The following is a 19,149-nucleotide window of genomic DNA, read 5'->3' as shown; positions in this document are numbered from 1 at the left end:
ACAGCTTGGTGATGATGTGCAGAAAAGTAACTTGAAGGATGGGAAACTGTTTCATAGGTACCATATACACAACTGTTCATGATTTAATTAACTATAACTTTATTTGAATGACTATTAAACACTTTTTTCAAAGCCCTTCGTTTTGTGGCAATGGTGAATAGGATTCTTAATTATAGCCAGTGCAGGTAGTGACACTGATAGTTAAGGTTGCCTGGCACTTTCCATTTATAAGACGCTGTTTTCACTTGTTTATAAATTTGCCAGACTTGATCTGTTACGACTGAAATTTTCCATGTTGGGTGTCTGCCTGAGTCTGAATTGTTTTGAGAAGTATCAGCTAAAATGCAGTTTCCAAGAATGTGGTTAGATAAAAATACATTTTGTCCATGCTTTAACAAAATGGTGTGATTATTTAAAAAAAAAAAAAAAAAAAAAAAGGCTCTAATGGTTTAGAGCAGGGACTTGAAATTTAGCGGGGGTTGTCAGCTGGTACCAGACATGTGCCTTTTGCAGTCCCTATGAAAATTTACCCAAATTTGGCCAAGTTATAAGCCTCCAAGGGTATGTCTACACTGCAATAAAACCCTGGCTGCTAGCCCATGTCAGCTGACTCAGGCTTGGGCTGCGGGGCTATAAAATAGCAGTGTAGATGTTTGGGCTTGAGCTCTGGGACCCTCCACCCTCACAGAGTCCCAGTGTTCAGGTTCCAGCCACCGCTTGTCTATACTGCTATTTTATAGCCCCATGAGCCTGAATTAACTGGCAGTGTAGACATACCTCTAGAATCTCAGTTTATACATGCTTGGTAGAGACTTAGAGTTTGGCAGCTAATATATTTATCTAAAGTCTAGGGCTCAGTTTCAGTACTGGTAGAGGACCTGCAAAAAGAGCAGCCACCTGTGATGAAGTTGGGAAGATTTACAGATATCTTTGCTACTTGAAGTCCAGCATCCTAGCCATGACCCTGAAGCATGGAAATATGCTTTCCCAAAATCTCAAAGATTTACTTGTTTTCTGTGTTTAGTTTATAACCATTCTGAATCACTTAAGTTAAATTTTCAGTAGCACGTGTTTAAAACTAGCTCTTGGTAACCATACACACAGTTTTCCAACCACATTGAAGTATGTCTGATAACAATGTAATGCTTTATGATGATTTTTCCTTCCCCTCTCCCCCGTATCCCCCCCAAACAAACACACTCCCCACTCCTGAAATCAGAAACACCTTTGGTAGAGAAAATATTTCAATTAGTGCTGGTCAAAAAAGGGGGCCTTTTTTTTTTATGTTTACATTTTTAACAAAAGTTTCCCATTTTTTTCCCCTTTAAAATTTCATCAGAATTTTTCTAATATTAAAATTTCGACTAGCTATATAATTAGTCAAAAGTGATGAAAATTGTACATAATGTAAGAATGGCCATGCTGGGTCAGACCATCACCCATCTAGCCCAGTATGCTGTCTTCTGACAGTGGCCAATGTCAGATGCTTCAGAAGGAATGAACAGACCAGGGCAATTATGAAGTGATCCATCCCTTGTCATCCAATTGCAGCTTCTGGCAGTCAGTAACTTAGGGACATCCAGAGCATGGGGTTGCTTCCCTGACTATCTTGGCTAATAGCCGTTGATGGGCCTGTCCTTCATGAACATGTCTAATTCTTTTTTGAAAATAGTTATCCTTTTGGCTTCCACAACATCCCCTGACAACGAGTTCCACAAGTTGGTTGTGCATTGTGTGAAGAACTTCTTTGTTTTAAACCTGCTGCCTATTAATTTCATTGAGTGACCCCAGGTTCATATGTTATGTGAAGGGGTAAACTTTCTCCACACCATTCATGATTTTATAGACCTCTGTCATATCCATCACTTACTCGTCACTTTTCAAAGCTTGAACAGTTCCAGTCCTTTTAATCTCTCTGTATTTGTAAGTTGTCCATACTCTTAATCATTTTTGTTGCCCTTCTATGTACTTTTTCCAGTTCTAATATATCTTTTTTGAGATGAAATGACCAGAACTTCACACAGTATTCAAGGTGTGGGCATACCATGGGTGAACATTTCATGAATATTTCATCAAAATTACTTTTTTTTAAATTACAAAATGTTATCAAAACTTTGAAACACTTTGACTAAGTTCTACTGCTGATGTTTGCAATCCACTCCCCATGCCAGCTTTTCTGATTATTCTCATTGATTTGCCTGATCATAACATCAGTTCCCAATCCAGCAAATAAAATTATTGGTCTACAGTCAGCTGTATTGGGGCTACAATTTTCTTTTCCCTATAGGAGTGTTTGCAACCTCACCCCCTTATTTTGTCATGTACCAGATAGGGGCAGTATTGTCAGCTGGGGTAAATCAGTGTAACTCCATTGTAGTTGATTAACACCAGCTGAGGATAGAATCAAAGAACTATAGGGCTTGAAGGGACCATGAGAGGTCATCTAGTTCCGTCCCCCTGCTGTGAGGCAGGACTGAGTTGAACTTAGACCATTTCTGACAGATGTTTGTCTAACCTGTTCTTAAAAACCTTCAAGGATGAGGATTCCACACCCTCCCTTGAAAGCCTATTCCATTACTTAACTCCTTTTAGTTAAAAAGTTTTTTCTAACATATAGCATAAATCTCCCTTGCTGTAAATAGGATTTGGCCTTAGAAGCATGGCCTTAGAAGTATTTCAGATTTGCAAGTTTTAAATGTGTATTCTTGTTGCTGATGACTGGAAAGTGCACAAAGAGTGTATAGTTTTGTATTGTCAGTAAACCACCAGAAGCAGAACTTCAAATGTAATCGCTGATCTGTCGCTGATGTTCTGCTTTTGGTCATTTTCATGTGATATAACTGCATGGTTATTTTGTACAGAGTTCAGCATTTTCTTTTATTTCTAGTATGTTTGCATATTTTTAAACTTTCTTATGCAACAGTGTGGACAGACTGCATCCCTCTTATGAAAAGGAATTTTGTGAAGCAATCTGGGGAAATCCTGTTAAAGTGGTTTTAAATGATTTTAATGTCTGTCTTGTGGCGTGACAGTTCTGGGTACCAGCTGCCTCCCAGCTTTTATGTAGTCCTAGGGAATCTTATTTCAGCTATGCTTACAGAAAAAAGGAGCCCCTGGACAGGCATTATGGTGCAGTGTACCAACTCTTGCTTGCTCTCTGTTGGGAGGGGTGATGGTTGTCTGAGCGGCTTGCTTTGCTAGCTTAGATCATGTCACTCTTCTCTGGCAGGTTCTCTTCTTACTCCTACAGGCAGATTATTAGTATCTGTTCGAAATGCCTCAGATAGTGAGATACTGTGCTGAAGAAGCTTTATAATGATGTCTCAACAGAATTTTTGGTGGAGGTCTTCCCTGAAGTATCTAGAGACAGGGTTGCCTTTCATATATTTAGCATACCTTCTAAATCATAATACAAATGTAATCATTGAAATTCAATTTGATAACAAAAATTGTAGTTCTAGTTTCTGGAACATTTTGTTTAAATATATGCCTTTAGAGTGTTTTTTAACTTCTCATCCCCACTCCCAAGCAACTGTTTTTGCAAGGGTCTTATGCAATAGGTATGGAGAGAAAAGATAGTCTAGAGATGTGCAAGAAAAACTGGCAGGATTTGGTGACAGCCTGAATGTAGGGGGAAGGAGGAGAGTGAGGGAGTGGGAGTGACTTAGGGCTGTGAGCCTAGGTGATGTGGAAAATCTGGATAGAGGTTTTTGACTCTGTTTAATAGCATAGCGAATGCAGATGCATGATCCCATGTAGGAGCTCTTCATCTAGTCACTTTGAGATGCAGGCAGAGCTGAGACAGTCAGGTGAACAGGTGTAGCTTGGTCATTAACTTGGATTAATTCTCTCAGTGTGTTACATTCAGGTAAAAAGCCTTCTGTCTATGGGAGGTGGATTGACCCATATTGTGGAGACTTTGCTAGCAAAGGATAACTGCGACAGTGTGTGGCTTTTGAATTGTGTGGTAGGGGTCTGAAGAAGTTAATAGTCAATGCTTCCACAGAATGCTGATTTTTGTCCAGCTTTCTCCCTTCCTTTTTTTAATTCCTCCATGCAGCAGCTCTAATTGTTATCCGCCATCACTTGAGGATGGTATGGAATTCCCCTTTCTAGAGAATATTTACAATGGATGAAACTTGGAAGGAAAAGAGAATACCGGATGTGGGCATGACTTGTTGTTGTTGTTGTTTGTTGTTTTACTTGTACTGCAATGGCGCTCAAGAACCCAAGACATGGACCAGCATCCCAGTGTGCTAGATGCTGTCCAAACACAGAACAAAAAGATGGTCCCATTAGTTTCTTTACAGTTTCTAAGAACATCTGAGTTGAAGAGTTTGTTTCTCACTCACCTGGATGTCTCCTCCTTGACCTAAATAAATACTGAATACATGTAAATAAATTGACCTCTGCTATAAAAATATTTGCAATATCCCACACACAGCATTAGGACTGCTTCTGTGTGAAGAGAAGATTGGCAGGAAGGAGGAGCTCTTATTTATACACAAGTCACCTTAATAATTAACAAACATAGGGCCACATTCTGAGGCAAAGCTTCCACTAACTTCATTGTGAATTATGACTTAGTAAACACTGAGTAAGACCTGTCTGGATTTGGCTTGTGGTAAGGAAGTTATGAAATAGTTACTTTTCAGGTGGTTAAGTTTTTGTCGGATATATAATGAAAGGAAGCATTGCATTCTGGGAAAACATCTGGGAAAGAAAGCATTGTGTTCTGCGTTCTGCGTTCTTTCAGTTAGGAGCAGTCTATATTTGGTTTTAGCCTGCTATGTGGAGTAATGGCTCGGCTACATCGATAAATGTCAGGACCCTAGGTTTTGCCAGAAAGTACTGTTACAGTATAGAAACACTTGCAACATGTTATCAACAGTGTGTCTACATATGGCAAACCCTTCCAGTTGCTGCTGTGTTACAAACTGACTTGGAACTGCTGAATTCTTTAGGATTTCTTCAGTTATTTTGAAATACAATATTAAACTTCACACTTGTGATGTATTACCTCAAATTGTCATTTCATCCAATCTCTCAAACTGGGCAGGGCAGGATGGTAGGCATGCAAGACAGGGTCCAGGAGTTGTTGGAAAAGGTGTTGTAAACTCAGCAGATAGCACTCTTCCCTCTGGGTCAGTATTGTACTATCTCCCCAGTGTGGGGTTGGGGATACAGAGGTGCTCTCTTTTGTTAAGATGTAAAATTAAGGAGCAGTCCTTTTGAGATTATTAATTCCATGGCATTATTTGCAAGATATGCGTGGTATCCTGGCCAAATTCCAATTTCAGTAAAAAAGAATCTGCCAATGTAAATTCCCATGGAGTTTCAGTTAAATATAGCAGTCTTCTCTTCTTTATTGGAGGGTTTCAGCCTGCAAACATTTAAACACACGAGTAAGTTTTCTTCCTGGAATAAACTTACTGTTATGTAGTGTCATGCAGTGACAATGTTGCATGCTGTTAAGTAGCTTCTATATTAAAGTGAGTGTATACGTAATAATCCACGTGTTTGTGCAATATGTGATAGTATGGCTGGAATAGTAGCAATACCTATTATCAGTGTTATCTAATATTTTTACAACCTTCTGTTTTTAAATGCTTATAACATTGTCAGAAGGTTTGGGGTTGAATTTTTCCATGTTTGGTTTATGACTTGGGTTGAGTTAGAATGTTCTATGTAAAAACGTCTAGGATGGAAGCCTGCAGGAATCAGTTGTATTTTGAATCTAACAAGCTCCTTATTGTTTCTCTGTGCAGCGGGAGGACAAAAGCGAATCTGTCAATTTTTGTAACTTTTTCAAGAGAAAACAAAGCACTACATTTTATGTGTATAGCCGCCTTTTATTTGAGCATACTATTGAGCATGCCATTCTTTTTCATGCAAAACTCCCCCAGTGAAGCCAGCAAGGAGTTCTGCCTAAAAAAATCTGTGGCACTATATAGCCCTATACAATTATTATATCTGTGTGTGCATGTCAGGTATAGATAATCTCTGTATAGTCCAATATAACCTGTCTCTAGTTTGTAGAAGTTGTCATGGGGGAAACTGGATAAACTGGGGCTCTAGGCAGTTTGGGATTATGATATACTAGTTGAAAATTTCTGCTAAAATGATAAGCAGTGAAATAGTTTTAAAATGGTAACATTGTCATCTATTCATTTGGATTTATGGATCTGATCAGACCCCTCAGAATTCTTGTTACAGACCATTTGCAGACCCAGGAAGTCTATGCTGCATTGATTTACACAAGTTCATGCTTTCAAGACTAACTGCACAACCATAAGGGCTCGAAACATGGGGGTAGACGCCCTCTTGGTGTAAACTGATGCCAGTGGAGCTATGATGTCTTATGAGCCAGATCCTCAACTGATGTAAATTTTAAAAAGTTGAAGCCTTAGATTCCAGTTCATAGTTCTGTGACTGGGGTGGATTCCGTGGACTACATCGGAGCCTGGTGATAAGCTGAAAAGAAAGTTACTATTACTGCATGTAATAGAGCAACTGAATTTGTCAGATTTCCATTGTCTTGGCCTGAAATATTTACATGAATAACTCTTGAGATTTCAGCACTTTTGAACCTTGAACCCTCACCCATATGTAATCTTTCTGAACATCTGCCATTTTCAGTTTATGTTAAGGTCAGATATCTTTAACTAGCAATAGCCTGCCATGAAGATCAAAATGCACCAGGATATCTGCTCTTTTTGCCTTTGGATAACATTACCACGTCTCTGGTTGTAACAAAAGGAAAATGGCAGACTTGTATACATGGCCTTTAACATTTTTTTTAATAGAATGGAAAAAATGTTTTAATATAACTGTTTTGACATAACTTGAACTCAGTTTGCAATCCGCCTTCACGAGTGACTTATCCTACTGCTGGGCGTTATGCAAACTCATAATTAGAAAGGTAACCCATCTTCACTTTGAAAACGTTTCTGGAGGTTATATATAACTTCATGTTTGTGCAAATAGTTTGTGAGCGCAAGATCACATTAGTTGCATTTCCCTCTGTCCCCATAAAAATGCCTTTAAAATGTAAGCTTGATAAATATTGTCATTCTAACAGTAAGTCTCATTGTGCCTTGCTCACTTGATTACTGTAAATAGCTTGTAGGCCCTTAGTGATAAATATTTACTGTTCCTATTAGCTTCCTGATATTGACCACTTTGCTGCCTTCAGAGGTGCAGTGCATAGCCTGCCAAATGGCCTCCTTAGGACCCCATAGATGTACATCATGCAGTTGTGGTTCAGTGCCAGGACAGGAAAACAGGTGTGGCTTTGAAAGACTGAGCTCAGGTGTTTGCAGAGAGATAGCATAATCTGCAAAGAGCTGACATGCTGTACTTAATAGCATACATTGTTACATAAGGAAGTGACTGGCAATGTAATTGGATGGTGGTTTTGCTGGGGTAATTTCTCCTGCCTTGTGTAGAGATGGTGCTGACCAAGCACGTGTTGTGCTTTCTCTCACATGGTGTGCTCCACTCACCATTTTGCAGAGAGAGCGTCTCTTGCATTATTGGAATTAGATGGGTTTAAATATAGCCTCTTTTTGTGAGATTAATGAATCCTACAACTCCAGACGCATCTAATCTAACATTCACTTGGGATGTTCTCTCTAAACAAAGAATTGGAAAGTAAATTACATTTTTAATTCTATATGCTTGACCTTGCAAAATGTTAATTGGAAGGGCCCTCCATTACCTCGCCTCTGGATGACCATGTACACCTCAAATTAAGATGGAAAGGAACAACCCTCTTCTCCCCCCCCCCCCCCCATATGTATTGCATTTCCTTAATTTAGAAAGCTGCCATTATCTCTCTAGGACTTCATATGGCTCCCATTGCAGTAGGATTGAACACCTCACAAACATTATGAATTTATCCTCCTAACGCTCCGGTGAGGTAGGAAAGCATTACCACCTCCATGTTATAGATAGCAAACAGAGGGATTAAGCAATTTGCCTAAGAACACTGAGGAAGTCTGGGGCAGAGCCAAGAATTGAACCCAGATCTCCTGAGGCTCTGGCCAATGCTCTAACCACAACATATTCCTATATTGGGAAAATGAATGGAAATTACAAAACCGTTTTTCTTGATGGTTTTCTTTTCCTTGCAGAAAACTGGGCAGGATGTGGTGGTTTTCTGCTGACAATATTCCTGGAATACTGTGCCTCCCTGTAAGAGGGTAGCTGACCCATTTAATGAAATAGGGCTTAGCCCTTTTGTTCCAGTCGAGGAGCACTGAGTTGGGCTAATTAAGAGAGGAGGACAGCAACTGAGGGGATGGGGGGAGATAGTGAGATGCTTTGTAGAAGTTGCTGCCAGGGGGTTAGAGATGACTGGTTCAGTCAGGTAGAGCAGTTCCTGGGAGAGGGCTGAATGCAAGGGAGCAGCAAGGTTTTGTTGGCTGGTAGAGAGGCTGAGAGAGTTTCCCCTGGGAAGAGGAAGGAGGTTGTATCCCGGAAGGAAGGGCGGGGGTGGTGGTCCCAGCAGAGGGCCAAAGGAGGACTGTTAAAGAGTCCAGGTCTGGCAGAAGATACCGGGATGGTGAGAAAGGACCTGAGTTTTGAAGACCACATGCACTGAGGTGATGTGGACTATGTTGTAGGATTTTTGCTTGCGGACTTTTGCACTGAGTTTTGTTAATAAACTGTGATGGACTTGAGGACGTGTTTGTATTGAAATTACTGGGATCCAAGAGAGAAACTAAAGTGGGGGGCCACTTGCAGGCTGCAATAAGGCCATGAGGGGGCACCTGGAAGGAGGCTACTCATTTATACTCCCCTTTTGGAGTACTACAATTTCAACAAGTGAGATGGTTTCAGAGTGCAGTTTCATCTCCCTTTTATCACTGCACCATAAAATGGCACAGTGGAAACAGCTGAGTCAGGCCAACACACAGATGCTCTTGATTCTCCTACTGCTCTTACCTCCAGTGTGTCAATATAATTTAGCCTTTCCTAACAGGCAGGTTGTTTGTTTTTTTTTTACCCCATCAGCCCATCTTACACTAGAGACAGGAAATACTGTACTGTGTTGCAACAGAGCTTACCATCAGTTCGGCTGAAGTAGCCTGAACCTGATGACTCTCTGGGCCTGCTACAAAGCTGAACATCTTTCTCAGTCATTTGAAAATGGAATTAGGGATATCTGCAATTTGAAATTGTCTGGCTTCCTGGTGGTGGTTTATATAGAATTCTTCTGCTGCACTTTAGACATGTTGGGGTAGTATTTGAGCGCCTAGAACATATGGATAGATGCCCATATAATCACACATCTAAATAAACAAACTTATTTATTAGTGTATAACTAAGCACCTGATCCAATTCTCACTGAAGTAAAGGAGAGTCCTTTCGTTCCTAATAACATGAGTTGGATTTGGGTTTAAAAATGTTCTTGGTTCACTGTTCCAGTGTGAATGCTAAAATTGAAAACAATAGCTACAATGTCAGTATGTTTAAGTGCACCAGAGAAGGACCAAGATGTTTCAATGTACCTATTTCTTTTCTTCTTTCAGTGGGACCTTGTTTGTGAATCTTCCTGGAAAGTCCATATTGCTAAATTCTCCCTACTGGTAGGATTAATCTTTGGCTACTTGATAACAGGATGTATAGCTGACTGGTGAGTGAAAATCTGTTAATGCTGTGTAGCTTTAAATGAATACAAATGCTAAGTATCTCTCTTGAACTTTTTTTTAAAAGTTACTATTCACAAAGAACCTTTTCATAATTAGATCTACAAACCTCTGAAAACAATAGCATGAGTTGTCAGTATGAAACTGTGTTTTGATTGCCTGGTGGAATCATTTATAGCATGATAAATAACATAATAAGAAAATACTTAATCATTGACTTCTAATTGTTTGGTGTTGACACACTTTATTACTGCTGTAATGACAGAGCAGAATTAAATATTTTCTAATTGTTTAAAAACGGAGGCTTTGTTTTAGATAGCACTAGCTTCTAGTGTTCTGTCAAATAGATACAACAATCACAAATGACTTCTTAGCCTTTTTTGCTAATAAAAGGGACAGGGTCAACTCACATTTGGCCCAGAATGTGCATCTTATTTTTAAAAGACCTTTACAAACCTTTCCATTGTTTTGCTATTTTTTTAAAAGTCGTTCTGAAATAAACGTTCTCTTACAATGTTTGAAACCCAAATATTGCAGCATTAAGAACATCTATATTAGCATTTCTCAGTATGGGGTACTGAATTAGTGGGGAAAGGGAGCATTGACAGAACTTTCAATTATTCTCCAGTGTCTGTTTCCATTTAAAAAAAATCTCTAGCTGTTAGGGTTACAAAGAAAATTTTAAACTACGATCAAAGTGGTGTCTGCCTGAGTTTGCAGAGAGCCTGAAACAATAGCTTTTTGGTATGAAACTGCCCCATTCATTCCAGTGGATGCTAATTTAGTTGTCAATTATGATATTTTTTTCACTGCTGATTAAAGCATGGATGAGACGAGAGCAGGTGTGGTGTTATGAAGATTTATGTGATTACTGCTCACGTTGATGCCATACCTTATAGCTGTGAGAAGAACCTTGCTACTTGCATGTTGCAACCAGGCTCAAAGCTTCACAGCATCTTAATTTTGATTTTTAAATAATAACATAGCATGCATTGAAACATTTCTTTAGTGTCCAGTATTAAATATTCATTGCTCCTTAAAATAAAGGCTTATGGATATGTATACTGGAATATAGTATAATTTGATTTAATTGAAATTCTAAAATTAGGGTAGAGCTTTAACACCCTGTGGGGATGCATGAAAGTGTATGAGTTGTTTCATTGTTGTAAAAAGGGGCAATGGGGGGTTCAGCTTTCAAAACATTGGGAAACGCAGAGGTAAGTGACCAAATTAACAAAAGGGAAACAGACTTGATTTTATTTTCATTATCTACGTTCAGAGAGATGAATGCAATGATAGAGTATAAATAGTGATACAAACTGGATTTTGAAAACTTTCAATTTTAATAATCTGAATTTGTGGTATTTACAGAGATAAAGAAATGTGTTTGCAACATACCATTTTAAGTTGGTGTTCTTTTAAAAGGAAAATTATCACTTATAGCTTTATGATCAAATGACATTAGAATGATTTTCATTCACCCCATAACTATTAGGGGAAGCCCTAGCTGTGTGTGTAGATATAGGTGGAAGATCTATGGGATACAGCATGTGAGGCCTCCATTTATTCAAACTTAGGGCTAATCCTTATCCAAAAACCAGTGCATTATGGAGAGCAGCATGTGTTCTAATACAGTGTAGTATGGGCACTGCAGAAAACATCCTTTTGCAGTAGGGCAGTTTGTCACACTTTCTGGGCCAGCACAGCGTGCTGCCAAAAACTTTACTGTTGCTTTCTACAGGAGCAACATGATCACTGGAATTGGTGCTGGCTAGAATTTTCAGTGGATGGCAATTCATGCTTATATACACAGAGTATGTCTCTCCCACCCTGCCCACTGACCATTTTTCTTTTGACAGAAGTGCATATTTTATAGCACTAGATGCATGCATCTGTATGTCCGTCCCAGATGTTGCTGGTTGCACAGAAGTCCATGGCTGCTTGCTTTCTTCATCCTTGTTGTTTAATTGTGCCTACAGGATTTGCACTTGGTATATATGCCAGTATGTTGTATATGTATATATGCACATACCTTTATAGTTCAAAAGTCTGTAGCGTGGGTTAATTTGAAGGGTGCTAGTCACGCCATGGGAAAGATCTTACCATAGATGTAGCAGGTAGCTTCATTTCTAGCATTTATTTCTCTGCAGAAAGAAAATATTTAAAGTCTAATAATTTTATAAGCAAGATAATTCTGATCTATCTACAGATAAAGGTTTTCTATAGTTCTGAACAGCGTGGTATCACAGCACCTTCTGGGTAAATTAGATCTCCATAGTGAGGGTCAGCTGCTTTAGTCTTCACAATATCAAAACTCATTGTGGGGTTTTTTCAGGAAGGATGGCAGGTTTGCTTTTGGAAAGAGGTGATGGTTTCTGTTAGCAGAGGGTGCAATTATTTGTAGCTGGCTTTTACTAGCCAGGAGGGACTTGGGTCTGGTTTTTTATTTTAAATCGTTATTGAAGGACATATTATTGATTATATTTAAACAGTTGTATTGTCTCTTTACCACATGTTGCTTCAAACTGATAGTTTTCTTTTTAAATTTGAGACCATCTTCCCAGTGTTCTTGTGGTACGTGTCTGGAATATCAGGTGCTCCATCTCTTTCTTTACTGGAGGACTCTGTTAGGATCCTTGAAGCACCTGGATAGTCATTGGTCATAGGATGCTGTGACCGAAACTGCAGTTCTCTCCCCACCCACTAGTGGGGAGGGAAATGATAACTCTTCACATCAGGTCCCCTCTGACAAAAAGAAAGAAGTGGGTATTTAGTGTTCTGGCTTATTTTAAGTTTGAGGCCACCTTTGGCAACATAAAGGAGTAGAAAAGTCTAAACTTTTTTCTTTGTACCTGGACAGGCGATCAATGTCAGGCTTGTGATGAGACTTAAGTTAAAAATTCTTAGCTCTTGCATAGTGCCTTTCTTCTATAAAGCATTTTTACAAGCAACAATTACTATGAATTACAGCTTTGAGCCTATAAATTCATTACTGTACGTTGGGGGAAAGTTGTGACAGTATGACAAGATCTCAAACAACCCAAATTTCATCATTGTTTGGGTTCAGGATTTTGTTTTGGGCTCTAACCCCTGAAAATGTAAAATGTGGAAGGTACATACTATTTTAACACAAAAAGAGGTAATTACCATTATATTCCCAGTACACAGCAGTGTTCTGAATCCAACTGCTCGTTGCTGGGGAAATAATGTTCTGTTCTCTTCCTGATTTCAAAAGCTGCACACTAACCCAGAGTTTCATGAGGTTTGTAATACCGATTAAAGCAGCTTACTCTGACCTTACTGCTGACCCGAATGTGCCTGATGATGCTTTCTATTTTAAAAATATCTCAAGTGTTACATACTGCAGATGAGTTAAAGCTCTTTGCATGAGGTGTCAAGGGGTTGATACTGCAGTTAAAACCTATTTACTGAGCCTGTTCCCTTTGAAAAGGCCAATATCTTGTGCACTGATGTTCAGAAAATGGGGTGAATTCCATGTAAAATACGACAAATACTCTTATGCAGTCTTTCAATTCCCAAAAACCTTAAAAATAGCATGCAGAAAAATAACATCCTCTTCCCCCACATCCAGCCTATGACTTCATTGCTCTTATTCCAGTTTTTTAAATGAAGCAAAACCATAGTTTTAATCACTAATGTATGTATGCAGTATACATTACAGTTGTTCAGTAATCAGCAAAACCTGAGAAAATGCCCTAATAGGAGTGTTAAGTATTCAGATCAGATTAAATTGTAGGACTTTGTAGAGAATGTTTGAGTTGTGCTTTCTTAACCAATTTTTTTTTTTTTGCATATATTTCCCCCATATCTATATACTCCTTGGCACAGTGGGACCAAATTCTGTAGCAAGAATCCCTACATTCTGTTGTAGTATTAATTTGTTCTCTACTCATTCCCATAAACACACACTCGACTGTGGCTCATAATTGAAAATACTCATTGAAATGCAGCCTGTGCAGTTTGTCAATGATTATTTTTCTCACTCAATATTTTTGAGTTTTTCACTGTGTTCTCCAGGCAGCCTGGCTTCATGATTCTCGGCAGTCAAAACATTGACCAGGTGGCTTGGCTCAGAAGCTCCTTCCCTGCAAGAATACCCAGGAAGGGGCAGATTCTAGTTAACTCTAATGGCTCATCTGGTTGGCTTCCTGATTCTGGCCTACTGCATTGTTCCCCTGGCAGTCCAGATGGCCTACACTTTTGACTCTCCTCCCTCCCTGGGCTTCAGATCTGGCTTCATGGAAAATTGCTGACAGCATGCTCTGTCATCCAATTAACTCCCTCTTGTGAGGAAAGCTGGAGAGGGAGGGGAAACTATAGGCAGGTCTGGGCAGAGAGACCAAACAAAATGGCAGGTGTCTGGCTGCAGATATGTTGAATCCTGCAGCCCTTTGAATATATTCCAAGTTTCATAGCTGTTGGATTGTGGAATCCATGGGGATACTGATTGAGATGAATGAAGCAGTTCACCCTTTTAGAGGTATTGCTTCAGGCTCTCTGAAGACTCAGGAAAGTGATACTTGGTTTACATTTTTGAGGCTTTCTCCACCAACATGAGGGCTAGAAACTTAGTTTTTAACCAAATGAAAGCTGAAACTTGTGGAGTTCAAGCATGTTCCTTCTCTTGAGGGGAAGCTTCTATTAATCAACTGACCCTTCCTCATCATGGAAAACTAAGGGCATGTTTCTCATATCTGTCCCAAATCCCCTGTCCATAAACTTTTTTTTTAATGGCTTGCACTCACTGCAATTTTTATATATTTATTTGTTGTTTTGTTCACTTTTGGGCTTTGAAAATGGCTCTTAGATTAAATAGTGATGCACTTAATGCCATTTGATTTAATCTGTTCATAAATGAATTTGTCCGTGGAATCTTTGCAAGACTAACCAAAGCAATAATTGAATTTAATAAGCAGAAATATGAGAAGAGGGTGTTTGGGGGGAGGAAGTGTTGCTTGCTGTTAAAAATTGGTAGCAACATTTAGGAGGAACTCTGTAATTCTCTCCCATCTGTGCCAATGTCCTCTGCAAGAAATAAGCATCTAATATTGTGTCCACCTTGGATTTTAACACGGTTCTCCATTCTCTCCCGTTTGTAGGGTTGGTCGACGGCCAGTGCTGCTCTTCTCAGTCATATTCATTCTGATATTTGGACTGACTGTGGCTCTCTCAGTAAATGTGACAATGTTCAGCACGCTCAGGTTTTTTGAAGGGTTTTGCCTGGCTGGAATAATCCTCTCCCTGTACGCACTGCGTGAGTACTACTTTCATAATTCAGCCAAAATATGTTTTGCTTAAATATGCGGTCTGCTGTGTGTTATACTTCCTGCAGTATGTATTTCAAGAGGCTTGTACAAAAACCAATTGAATCCCAGAGTTCTTTTTTGTCTACTGCATCAGTCTGGTTACTGGAATTCCCCCTCCCCCTTATTTCTTGCATTGATGGAGATTCAGCATATGCAGCAATTGTGTTCATGAGTTCACAAAAGTTGCCTCTTGTGTCATGGTAAAGTTCACACCATAACAGGTGTCAACATGAGTTCACAACAGCTATTTCAGAGATCTGAAACATCATTGTATCTCTTTGCATGTATCCTGACATGTAATTTTCACTGAAATGTCTTTTGACATTAGTAGCTAGGATTATTCCCCTCTATAGACATTTAGGGAATTGTGAAAGAGAGAGAAAATTGAAGGGGGACGTCTCATGCTCTTTCTTTGAGCCACATTGTTCTCTGAACTATTTTGCTTTGTTGAGAGAAACTAGATGGAAATCTTGTGAGAAATTAACGGTTGCTCACTGTAATATCGGGATAGAGGACTCCAGGTCGATTTGGTACACTTAAATCATGTCTACGTGACAATTAGACACCCGCCGCTGGCCTGTGCCAGTTGATTCAGGTTTGCAGGGGTTGGGCTAACTGTCTGTTTAATTGTGGTGTAGACATTTGGGCTGAGGCAGCAGCCCAGGCTCTGGGACCCTCCCTCCTCTCAGGGTCCTAGAGCCCGGGCCCCAGCCCAAGCCCAAATCACAATTAAACAGCCCCTTAGGCCGAGCCCCGTGAGTCTGAGTCAGCTGGCACAGGCCAGCAGTAGGTATCTAACTGGCATGTAGACATACCCTTACTGGCCAAGATTTTCAAAAGCCTCCCTGCTAAAGAGACCTGATTTGTCGAGAGTGCTCAACACTTTATGAAAATCAAGCCCATTTAAGGCATCTCAAGATGGGCACCCAAAAAAAACTAGTCACTTCTAAAATTGTTTATTTTTCTTAATTAGAAAGTTTTTTAAAAAAAATTGAAGTGTGACTTCCAGCTAAACTAATAAACATTCTTCAATGTCTCTCTCATAATTTAGGCAGGGGACAGAGAAATGGCATAAAAAATAAATCTCTAAAAATCTGGAATTTTCACAGGCTTCTGCCTCTCTCTCCCTACTATCCTGGAATAGAGAGAAAGATATTCCCTTTCCAGGAGCTAGGCAAAACTGTTTTGGTTGGCAGCTGTGTCTGGAGTGCTGCAATAAATACAGTAGCATAACCATGTGTATAATTAACAGCTAGTATCTTACCAATGGAGGAAAGCATGGCATTTCAAATTTTTTTTCCAGTGCCAGAAATAAAAGAATCAAAATATATCCTGGAACCTTCTGTACAGCTCTTCATAAAGTTTTATTTACTTTCTATTGTAAAGTAGATTATGATATTTTGCCCATCAGATCTCTAAATTTAGCACAACATCCTTAACCTGCACATACATAAGATGCTTCATAGTGCTGGACTGTGTGTGTGTTTTGTCTGTAGGTTACATTGAGAGGAGATAGAGTGATTAATGTATACAAGATCTTGTTCAGTACTTCAGTGCACAAACCATAATAAATTATATTGTACCTGGGATAGATTTTCTTCTGTTGTCTTTGGTCATATAATTCAAATCAGGTCCCAGCTCTGTGTTACAGAGGAGAAGTAAACCATACAGGCGTTTACAGCCTGCAAAGGTAATTAGCCTTCCACAAAGATGTAGTTAAGCTTGCTAGTTATGATCAGATTTAGTGACCTGCTAAGGGAAATTATAAATAAATCATCTCAGATGCTTTAGGAATGGGAATAGTACCAAATGGTTGCTTGAAAACATAGGGCTGCTAAGTTTTAGCTACCTTGCCAGACATTTGGAATAGTAGAGTTAGACCAGCTAATGGTCTCTTTCCTTCCCCACATCCCTCATACACATAGGGTATGGCTACACTGGAAGTACACCTGAGATAGAGCAGGCATGCCTACCAGAGTTGGAAATTACACCTTCCAGTGCCAGCATAGACATTCCCTAAGTGCCGTACGGCATTGAGAGGAAAGAAACTAGAAGTGTAGCTGTGGCAGTGTAGGGGACTAGCTGACCTGATTACATACTTTATGTCACAGATGGGTATGCACTGGGGTGGCTAGCCCACACTGCTGCATCTACTCTTCTATTTTTAGCACACTGTTCCAATCAGAGGCAGCACAGGGATCTCTGCTCGAGCTGGAAATCACACCTTCCAGCTCTTTACTGAGCATTGGAGAACTCACATTCTTTCAAAGACAATGGTGAGATTTGCATTACCTGAGTTTTTTTCTTTCTGAATGCATCTTGTGACTGAGCTGAGCTGCCTGTAATTTTATAAATATTGTACCCTGATGGGTTATCGTGTTGTTGTTGTGCTGTGTGCATATATTGCGTTAATTCTCTAGCAGCCTTGTCAGGAAATGCATCCCAGGAGGTGGAGGTGAATCCTGATACGCCACTTCTGACCATCACTTGAGGGAGAATGCTAAAGCCATTCGTTGTGATGTACTGGCTGGTCACCTTGCTGGGCTTACTAGTTTTCTCCAGGACTATCTCAGAGCGGGTGTGGGTGTGAGATCACCAGGCCTTCTCACAAGGAAGTCAGATGGTTTTAGGAAGAGATTGAGGCAGAGATTACTGGGAAGCAGCCTTTTTCTGGAGAGATTGCGAGAGCGGGGTTCTGAGCTGAGAGGTCTACCAGAGCCCTTAGGTAAGATAGACATGTGCATAGGCTGATTCATTGTTTTAAAAATCCTTTTCTCTTGTTATGCTGTGTTCCTATGTTAAGATTAAACAGTACTTTGCTTTTAAAAGGAAGTTCTGGGTCACTGTAGTCACCGCTGGTCACGACTCCCAAAGGGAAGAACGGCACGTGGCTGAACCTAGTCAGACCTGCTGAGGGTAAACACAGTTGGTATGCAGGATACTATAACTGTGTAACCTCCAAGTGGGAGAACTGCAGGATTCTGCCTCAGAGAATTTGAAGGCCTGAGGCCTGACACTCAAGGAGATGCACTCAGACAGACCAGAGGAGGGGACAGAGGTGCAACTAGCCCTGAAACATGACACACATGCAGCACCCAGAGGCACACTCTCTTCCACTGCTATCCTGAATTGGTTTGTTTGTGGCCTCTCCCAGATTTAGCCATATTGAACAAAGTGCACTCAGCAAACATGAAAATGCCTGAGCATGAGCATGTGATGAGGAAGACACTGATTATTTTTTGGTTCTGAGACGGGGGTAATTCCCATCTTTAGCTCACTTAATCTTGTAGGGCCATTGCTTTGAGCGTTGTTGTGATTGAGTTCTGTGTGGTGCCACCCCATCGCTTGCTTTAATTTTATACTTAAGTAGACAGGAAAACACTACTAAGGCCCAAATCCCCCCCGTCGACTCTGCACAAATAGCTCTTTGTGATACACATTTTGCTCCATTAACTTCACTGGAATTCCAGCTTCTTTGGAATTCCATGCACATGCAGGGGTCATACAGTGCAGAGTGAAGGATGGAGACCAATGGCACTTGGCACGTGATTTTCTTTTCACTAAAATGCTATGACACTTACCATCTTCATTAAGAAGGCACAGTCCTCCATGCTAAAGATCTTGAAAGGAAAAGTATCTTTCAGGGTGAGTAGAACTGGTGTACTAATGTATCTGTGTTCTTATCTTTTATCATTTCAAATGATTTGGTGCTGTTGCAAAGAAAGTAATGTTATTGCAATACATCCCCCTCCATGTATTGAAATGAAGAGTAGACCTGGAGCATTGCCTCCTAAGGCGTAGCACAAAGCAAAGGGAGCAGGAAACTAAAATTGATATGGGAAGAGATCACCTGCAGTGTAACTAAGGTTTTTTTTCTCCCCTACTTTACTGATTTTGTAATTTTCTATAATGCCAGGCAGAGGGGAGATAAAGGAAAACGTAGATGATGTGAACTGAGGTCTCTCGGTGGGGTAAAAGTTATATTTTCTGCCAAGTGCTGCTGAGAGTGATAACCAGCATCCTCCTAAAATGCTACATGTCATCATTCTAATGATCTTACCTGAGCCTAGTCAGCATGAGCAATGGCGCAGATTTGCACACAATCATAGAGTGCTCAGTAATTTCATGGGTGACTGAGTTGCAGACTGCTCTGCAAAATTAGAAAGCAT

At 40.0% G+C, this 19,149-nt stretch overlaps 1 protein-coding gene across 3 annotated transcripts in view; it reads left to right on the top strand.

Moving 5' to 3' along the window:
• Window positions 1-19,149, top strand: part of SLC22A23 (solute carrier family 22 member 23) — a 166,003-nt gene that overhangs the window by 27,142 nt on the left and 119,712 nt on the right. For all 3 annotated transcript variants that reach the window (XM_067562610.1, XM_067562612.1, XM_067562611.1), the window contains exons 2-3: window positions 9,537-9,640; window positions 14,774-14,928. In XM_067562610.1, the coding sequence (XP_067418711.1) occupies window positions 9,537-9,640; window positions 14,774-14,928 (259 nt within the window). The remainder of the gene's footprint in view (window positions 1-9,536; window positions 9,641-14,773; window positions 14,929-19,149) is intronic.

Source organism: Emydura macquarii, unplaced genomic scaffold (assembly GCF_026122565.2).
Source record: "Emydura macquarii macquarii isolate MOO-44397 ecotype Brisbane River unplaced genomic scaffold, CSIRO-AGI_Emac_v2 contig_2452, whole genome shotgun sequence".
Taxonomy (NCBI): Eukaryota; Metazoa; Chordata; order Testudines; family Chelidae; genus Emydura; species Emydura macquarii.
Note: the sequence above shows the minus strand (reverse complement) of the source record. Positions and strands in the feature narration are given on the sequence as shown.